General features: G+C 47.5%; 1 protein-coding gene across 2 annotated transcripts; it reads right to left on the bottom strand.

The window, feature by feature from the left end:
* DYNLT4 (dynein light chain Tctex-type 4) lies at positions 1-5,636 on the bottom strand. Of its 2 annotated transcripts, none has more exons than XM_073544970.1 (2): positions 5,517-5,636; positions 1-746 (listed from the first exon to the last, which is right to left on the bottom strand). In XM_073544970.1, exon 2 carries the CDS (start codon positions 728-730, stop codon positions 38-40), a length of 693 nt encoding a protein of 230 aa, XP_073401071.1. In that variant the 5' UTR covers positions 731-746; positions 5,517-5,636; the 3' UTR covers positions 1-37. The 2 variants fall into 2 exon arrangements, with proteins under 2 accessions (XP_073401071.1, XP_073401070.1); XM_073544969.1 differs by lacking the exon at positions 5,517-5,636 and adding an exon at positions 5,297-5,510.
* Positions 5,637-9,501: the final 3,865 nt, after the last annotated feature.

Here is a 9,501-nt window from a genome sequence, read left to right on the forward strand (position 1 = left end):
CACAATATAAATTTTATTAGACACATGAATGCTGCCATTATTCATAGTACAGCCCGTGCACCATGGCCACAGCAAACATTGTGGCGTTGGAATACGAGGCTGAGGCAAAATGATCGTTCTGGGGGTCCCACAGGGAGCGGCTGGACACCTTCACCCCCTGGTGGCACATCTGGCCCAGGAAGACGTTGCAGACCACTTTGTACCGGGCGGGGGTGAATTCCTTCAGTTTGCTGCGGATGAGGTCTGACAAATTCTGGGCTAGCTGCCCGCTGGTGATGGGGTTGTACTTGGCGTCCACCAGGTAGTTTCTCAGGATGGTCTCTAGGGCTTTCTGGGTTCTGCATGGGTTGAACCTGAAGTCCAGGTCGGGGCCCACCTTGAATGTGTTTTCATACTGAATCCCCTTAATGGGCTGATAAAGGGGAAGACCTGAAAAACTAACGCGTCCATAATGCGCCCAGGGCCCCAGGGATAAGCGCTTGTTGGAGCCCATTGTGCACAGCGAGTTCTTACGGGAGAATGGGACGTTCATGTTGCTGACGACTGAACTGCGGCGCGAGTGCACGGCGGGGCGCTCCTCGATGCTTCTCAAACGTGCCAGCTGGCGCGGGGGCATTTCTATGGAGTGAGAGAGGCGGCGGCTGGAGAGAGGACCTGACTTGGAATAAGCATCGCCTGTGGCACCCAGGGTCGTAATGTCCTCAGAGGGAGACGGAGGGTTATCTGCCATTTTCCTGCCCTGGAGACTGGGAGAGAAGAAAACGGCATCATATACAACGTGACCGTTGCGTGAAGGAGGCGCAATCATCGTATAACAAACAGTTTTGTAATTCTCCAATACACTCTGCACCCCACTTCTAATGAAGGGTGCACTGCAAAAAGTTGTTGGAGCTGGACGAGACTGACATAAGTTATAAAACTTTTGTGCAACTGCAAATTATGCAGAAATTTTGTAACATTTTGAACAATTTTATGACAGAATTCTTCCGAAAACTCATGACCCTGTGAGTATTTTTTTTCTTAGTTTTCAAGATCTCTGCTTGTTGTTAGTAAATAAGAAAATGTATTCTGTAAACATCTCTGTATAAATCTGGATGTACAGTAGGGACATCATGTACTTTTCTGACAGCCCCATATGGCCATAGTCACCAGCCTGGCGTCCAGGGCAGGAGAGAGATGTTTGCTGCTGTCTTCGGCTCACAGAGGATTGTCTACACTGACACATTGCAATAGACTGGACTTGTAGGGTCAGGCTGAATTTCCAGCCTATTCATGCTATCATATGAGACCCCCTCCAGGGCAGCTCCCCCTGTATCTAAGCCCGTGATCACTGGCAGACACCGACAGAAGAGGGCCCCCTGTGCAAGAACAATGTATGGGCCTTTGCTGTCCAATAGCTCATCTAATGCACAATTCCACTTGTTTTGGAGGTGGAAATGGGCCCCCTTACCTCTAGGACCCCTGTGCGGCTGCACAAGTCGCACCGATGATATGTCCGCCTCTGCCCGTGATACATCTCCTGCCCATTGTCCGGAGTAGCCGGAGATCTATAGCAGCAAGTTACAACATGCTCATTATTATTTGTGGAGACGATCAGCTACTTAGGGGATTAAAGGGTGGAAGATACATTTATCCACAGCGCTGTCATCTTAGCAACTAATATGTCAATGTAATTCCAAGGAGAAAGTGTCTGCGGACCCTCAACCAAGGAAAGGCCATTCACATCCGAAAATATGCAGCTAAACCACGTCCACTACTACTGTCTGCTGAGCTGTGTATCTAATCCTACCATGTGTGATACTGTCTACTGAGCCGTGTATGTAACCCTACAATTTGTGATACTGACTGCTGAACCTGTATCTAATCCTGTCCTGTATGATACTGTCTGCTGAGCTATGTATCTAATCCTATCCTATGTGATACTGACTGCTGAGCTATGTATCTAATCCTATCCTGTGTGATACTGTCTACTGAGCTGTGTATCTAATCCTATAGTGTCTGATACTGACGGCTGATCCGTGTATCTAATCCTCTCCTGTGTGATACTGTCTGCTGAGCCATGTATCTAACCCTATGTGTGATACAGTCTGCTGAGCTGTGTATCTAATCTTACCATGTGTGATACTGTCTGCTGAGCCATGTATCTAATCCTATCATGTGCAATACTGATGCTGAGCCATGTAGCTAATCTTATCCTGTGTGATACTGTCTGCTGAGCCATACAATGGGGGGGAAAAAGTATTTAGTCAGCCACCAATTGTGCAAGTTCTCCCACTTATAAAGATGAGAGAGGCCTGTAATTGACATCATAGGTAGACCACAACTATGAGAGTCAAAATGAGAAAACAAATCCAGAAAATCACCTTGTCTGATTTGGCAAGATTTATTTAGCAAATTATGGTGGAAAATTAGTGATGAGCGAGAATACTCGTTGCTCGGGTTTTTCTGAGCATGCTCGGGTGTCCTCCGAGTATTTTGGCGTGCTCGGAGATTTAGTTTCTGTCGACGCAGCTGCATGATTTTCAGCTGCTGGACAGGCTGAATACATGTGAGGAATGCCGGTTTGTTAGGGCAGGGTTCCCTAACTCCAGTCCTCAAGGCCCACCAACAGTTCATGTTTTCTGGATTTCCCTTGTATTGTACAGATGATGCAATTATCACCTGGGCAATACTAAGGAAATCCTGAAAACATGACCTTTTGGTGGGCCTTGAGGACTAGAGTTGGGGAACCCCGTGTTAGGGAATCTCCACATGTATTCAGGCTGGCCAGCAGCCGCATATCATGCAGCTGCATCGACAGAAACTAAATCTCCGAGCACGCCAAAATGCTCGGAGGACACCCGAGCACGCTCGGGAACACCTGAGGAACAAGTGTACTCGCTCATCACTATGGAAAATAAGTATTTGGTCACCTAAAAACATGCAAGATTTCTGGCTCTCACAGACCTGTAACTTCTTCTTTAAGAGGCTCCTCTGTCCTCCACTCATTAGCTGTAGTAATGGCACCTGTTTGAACTTGTTATCAGTATAATAGACACACTCTAAACTCCACTATGGTGAAGACCAAAGAGCTGTCGAAGGACACTAGAAACAAAACTGTAGCCCTGCACCAGGCTGGGAAGACTGAATCTGCAATAGGCAAGCAGCTTGGTGTGATAAAATGAACTGTGGGAGCAATGATAAGAAAATGTAAGACATACAAGATCACTGATAATCTCCCTCGATCTGGGGCTCCACACAAGATCTCACCCCGTGGGGTCAAAATGATCACAAGAACGGTGAGAGCAAAAATCCCAGAACCACACGGGGGGACCTAGTGAATGACCTGCATAGAGCTGGGACTACCGTAACAAAGGCTACTGTTTGTAACACACTACATCACCAGGGACTCACATCCTGCAGTGCCAGACATGTCCCCCTGCTTAAGCCAGTACATGTCCGGGCCCATCTGAAGTTTGCTAGGGAGCATTTGGATTATCCAGAAGAGTATTGGGAGAATGTCATATGGTCTGATGAAAACAAAATAGAACTGTTTGGTAGAAACAAAACTTGTCATGTTTGGAGGAGACAATGCTGCATCCAAAGAACACCATACCTACTGTGAAGCATGGGGATGGCAGCATCATGCTTTGGCACTGTTTTGTCTGCAAAGGGACCAGGACGACTGATCCGTGTACATGAAAGAATGAATGGGGCCATGTATCGTGAGATTTTGAGTGCAAACCTCCTTCCATCAGCAAGGGCATTGAAGATGATATGTGGATGGCTTTTTCAGCATGATAATGATCCCAAGCACACCGCCAGTAAAACGAAGGAGTGGCTTCGTAAGATGCATATGAAGGTCCTGGAGTGGCCTAGCCAGTCTCCAGATCTCATCCCATAGAAAAACTTTGGAGGGATTTGAAAGTCCGTGTTGCCCAGCGACAGGCCCAAAACATCACTGCTCTAGAGATCTGCATGGAGGAATGGGCCAACATACCAACAACAGTGTGTGCCAACCTTGTGAAGACTTACAGAAAACGTTTGGCCTCTGTCATTGCCAACAAAGGATATATCACAAAGTATTGAGATGAACTTTTGTTAATGACCAAATACTTATTTTCCACCATAATTTGCAAAATAAATATTGTCAAATCAGACAAGGTGATTTTCTGGATTTGTTTTCTCATTGTGACTCTCATAGTTGTGGTCTACCTATGATGTCAATTACAGGCCGCTCTCATCTTTTTAAGTGGGAGAACTTGCCCAAGTGGTGGCTGACTAAATACTTTTTCTCCCCACTGTATATCTAATCTTACCATGTGTGATACTGACTGCTGAGCTGTGTATCTAATCCTATCCTGTGTGTTACTGTCTGCTGAGCCGTGTATCTAATCCTATCCTGTGTGATACTGTCTGCTGAGCCGTGTATCTAATCCTATCCTGTGTGATACTGTCTGCTGAGCCGTGTATCTAATCCTGTCCTGTGTGATACTGTCTGCTGAGCCGTGTATCTAATCCTATCCTGTGTGATACTGTCTGCTGAGCAGTGTATCTAATCCTATCCTGTGTGATACTGTCTGCTGAGCCGTGTATCTAATCCTATCCTGTGATACAGTCTGCTGAGCCGTGTATCTAATCCTATCCTGTGTGATACTGTCTGTTGAGCCGTGTATCTAATCCTGTCCTGTGTGATACTGTCTGCTGAGCCATGTATCTAATCCTATCCTGTGTGATACTGTCTGTTGAGCCGTGTATCTAATCCTGTCCTGTGTGATACTGTCTGCTGAGCCGTGTATCTAATCCTATCCTGTGTGATACTGTCTGCTGAGCCGTGTATCTAATCCTATCCTGTGTGATACTGTCTGCTGAGCCATGTATCTTATCCTGTCCTGTGTGATACTGTCTGTTGAGCCGTGTATCTAATCCTAGCCTGTGTGATACTGTCTGTTGAGCCGTGTATCTAATCCTGTCCTGCGTGATACTGTCTGCTGAGCCGTGTATCTAATCCTGTCCTGCGTGATACTGTCTGCTGAGCCGTGTATCTAAGCTTGCAATGTGTGATACTGTCTGCTGAGCTGTGTATCTAATCCTCTCCTGTGTGATACTGTCTGCTGAGCCTTGTATCTAAGCTTGCAATGTGTGATACTACCTTCTGCTGTGTATCTAAGCCTGTGGTGAATGACTTGTCTGTACAATGTTGCACTACATTCTGCTTCCTCTGACATCTCAGGGATTCCACACCTGACAGTGACCAGGAATGTATCACATCTTGCTGTGGCATGTTCATGGGTAATGGATGCAGCAGATCACTCACCCCAAACCTCTCCTGTCCAGTGACTGTACGATTGGGGTCCATTCACACGGTGCAGTCCATAACCATATTTGATATTTTCGTGCAGTTTTCACAGGTGAATCGTGTAACACAAATGTATCAAAATTGCACATTTCATGCCCGGTGGGACAGAGTCCAGGTGACCCCTCCGCCTGCAGTCACCTGAGGGGTAAACAGGATTTAGTAATATGGATTCGGTTACCTGGGTGCCCGGCAGCAGGGTGGCACCTATGGCCGGGGGTCCGGGGTTCTCTCTGCTCGTGCGATGCCCGTCCAGCCCTGATCTTATAAGGGGCAGTAGCGGCATGCCCGGGCTCGCCAGCAGATTAATCATTGCTCCGGCTACTGTAAATCATTGCCACATAGGAGACATCTCGGTGCCAGCTGAGCGTGCAGAGCCCGGGCCCGGGGCCAGCCCAAATACCGGTCACCGTGGACACTGCGCGCCGCCTCCTCCTTCTGCGCTCACATTTTATTTATTACTGGGCTGATAATTGGGGAACAGTTCACATTTAATTAACGCCCTTTGTTCTGGGCCAAGATTCCTGTAACGGTGACGCTCCTGAAATACTCTGTGCTGCTGTAATAATAATAATAATAAATTTTATTTCTATAGCGCCGACATATTCCGCAGCACTTTACATTGCAGAGGGGACGTGTACAGACTCTGCTCCTTCATATCACCGCCCCATACACAACAGACAGCGATGTTTGGCCGGCAGCCATCTCTCCCGATTCCTCTACACAGGAGCGCTCACTCTACCATCTCTGACATCGAGCACGCCGGATCGGAGACAGTGGGCCGGGCCCTCCGAGATCTGTGGTTTCGGCTGACAGTCAGTCTAATGTGTATGAGGGTCTTTACTCGCAGTCTGAGACCACCCAAGGGGCTAGCACATTCCTCTCCTGAAATACTCTGTGCTGCGGAGGTCTCTGCTCCCTCCATTATACAGCGCTCAGCCTGTAACCTCCCAGTATATTATCTCTCCTGAAATGCTCTGTGCTGCTGGGGCCCTGCTTCTCCTATGTTGCCTCTGACAAGGTCAGGATAGTCCCCTCCAAAATACTCTGTGCTCCTGAGGGCTCTGGTTCCTTTACTATGTAGCTCTCAGCCTGTGAGCTCCCACAAGGCAGCACATTTCTCTCCTGAAATACTCTGTGCTCCTGTAAATTTTAATTTTTAGGAATTTACACCCAGCAGGGACCAAGACTTAACATGACCCGCAAAAGCTTGACATTATCTGCACATGGCTACATGGAAGCGACGCTTCGTTGGAACTTTCCTGGTAGCCGGCGGCCATATTGGTTGCTACCCAACTTTTCCAGAAGCAGATAAAGTTTCAGGGTTTGTAGGCTGAGGATTGTCTGCACATTGTAATGCTGTGACCATGGTGCAGTCTGTGACTCATCGCTGCACCGGAGACTGACCCGCTGAGTCTGCACAGGAATGTCACATCAATGAGCAAGAGCCAGAAACACACAGAGGGTCACAGCAGAGTCACCCCGAGAGTGTCACACAGGAGAGGATTAGATACACGGCTCAGCAGACTATCACACACGAGAGGATTAGATACACGGCTCAGCAGACAGTATCACACAGGAGAGGATTAGATACACAGCTCAGCAGACAGTATCTCACAGGAGAGGATTAGATACACGGTTCAGCAGACAGTATCACACAGGAGAGTATTAGATACACGGCTCAGCAGACAGTATCACACAGGAGAGGATTAGATACACGGCTCAGCATTAGTATCACACAGGAGAGGATTAGATACACGGCTCAGCATTAGTATCACACAGGAGAGGATTAGATACACGGCTCAGCAGACAGTATCACACAGGAGAGGATTAGATACACGGCTCAGCATTAGTATCACACAGGAGAGGATTAGATACACGGCTCAGCATTAGTATCACACAGGAGAGGATTAGATACACAGCTCAGCAGTCAGTATCACACAGGAGAGGATTAGATACACAGCTCAGCAGACAGTATCACACAGGAGAGGATTAGATACACGGCTCAGCAGACAGTATCACACAGGAGAGGATTAGATACACGGCTCAGCATTAGTATCACACAGGAGAGGATTAGATACACGGCTCAGCAGACAGTATCACACAGGAGAGGATTAGATACATGGCTCAGCAGACAGTATCACACAGGAGAGGATTAGATACATGGCTCAGCAGACAGTATCACACAGGATAGGATTAGATACACAGCTCAGCAGACAGTATCACATAGGAGAGGATTAGATACACAGCTCAGCAGACAGTATCACACAGGACAGGATTAGATACACAGCTCAGCAGACAGTATCACACAGGACAGGATTAGATACACAGCTCAGCACACAGTATCACAGAGGAGAGGATTAGATACACGGCACAGCAGTCAGTATCACACAGGAGAGGATTAGATACACGGCTCAGCAGACAGTATCTCACAGGAGAGGATTAGATACACGGTTCAGCAGACAGTATCACACAGGAGAGTATTAGATACACGGCTCAGCAGACAGTATCACACAGGAGAGGATTAGATACACAGCTCAGCAGTCAGTATCACACAGGAGAGGATTAGATACACAGCTCAGCAGACAGTATCACACAGGAGAGGATTAGATACACGGCTCAGCAGACAGTATCACACAGGAGAGGATTAGATACACGGCTCAGCATTAGTATCACACAGGAGAGGATTAGATACACGGCTCAGCATTAGTATCACACAGGAGAGGATTAGATACACGGCTCAGCAGACAGTATCACACAGGAGAGGATTAGATACACGGCTCAGCATTAGTATCACACAGGAGAGGATTAGATACACGGCTCAGCATTAGTATCACATAGGAGAGGATTAGATACACAGCTCAGCAGTCAGTATCACACAGGAGAGGATTAGATACACAGCTCAGCAGACAGTATCACACAGGAGAGGATTAGATACACGGCTCAGCAGACAGTATCACACAGGAGAGGATTAGATACACGGCTCAGCATTAGTATCACACAGGAGAGGATTAGATACACGGCTCAGCAGACAGTATCACAGGAGAGGATTAGATACACGGCTCAGCAGACAGTATCACACAGGATAGGATTAGATACACAGCTCAGCAGACAGTATCACATAGGAGAGGATTAGATACACAGCTCAGCAGACAGTATCACACAGGAGAGGATTAGATACACAGCTCAGCAGACAGTATCACACAGGACAGGATTAGATACACAGCTCAGCACACAGTATCACAGAGGAGAGGATTAGATACACGGCACAGCAGTCAGTATCACAGGAGAGGAGTAGATACACGGCTCAGCAGACAGTATCACACAGGAGAGGATTAGATACACAGCTCAGCAGTCAGTATCACACAGGAGAGGATTAGATACACGGCTCAGCAGACAGTATCACACAGGAGAGGATTAGATACACGGCTCAGCAGACATTATCACACAGGACAGGATTAGATACACGGCTCAGCAGACAGTATCACACAGGACAGGATTAGATACACAGCTCGGCACACAGTATCACAGAGGAGAGGATTAGATACACGGCACAGCAGTCAGTATCACAGGAGAGGAGTAGATACACGGCTCAGCAGACAGTATCACACAGGAGAGGATTAGATACACGGCTCAGCAGACAGTATCACACAGGATAGGATTAGATACACGGCTCAGCAGACAGTATCACACAGGACAGGATTAGATACACAGCTCGGCACACAGTATCACAGAGGAGAGGATTAGATACACGGCACAGCAGTCAGTATCACAGGAGAGGAGTAGATACACGGCTCAGCAGACAGTATCACACAGGAGAGGATTAGATACACGGCTCAGCAGACAGAATCACACAGGAGAGGATTAGATACACGGCTCAGCAGGCAGTATCACACAGGATAGGATTAGATACACGGCTCAGCACAGTATCACACAGGAGAGGATTAGATACATGGCTCAGCAGACAGTATCACACAGGATAGGATTAGATACACGGCTCAGCAGACAGTATCACACAGGAGAGGATTAGATACACGGCTCAGCAGACAGTATCACACAGGATAGGATTAGATACACAGCTCAGCAGACAGTATTACATAGGAGAGGATTAGATACACAGCTCAGCAGACAGTATCACACAGGACAGGATTAGATACACAGCTCAG

This window comes from Dendrobates tinctorius, unplaced genomic scaffold (genome assembly GCF_039654945.1).
Source record: "Dendrobates tinctorius isolate UK_male_01 unplaced genomic scaffold, ASM3965494v1 ptg000138l, whole genome shotgun sequence".
Classification (NCBI taxonomy): domain Eukaryota; kingdom Metazoa; phylum Chordata; class Amphibia; order Anura; family Dendrobatidae; genus Dendrobates; species Dendrobates tinctorius.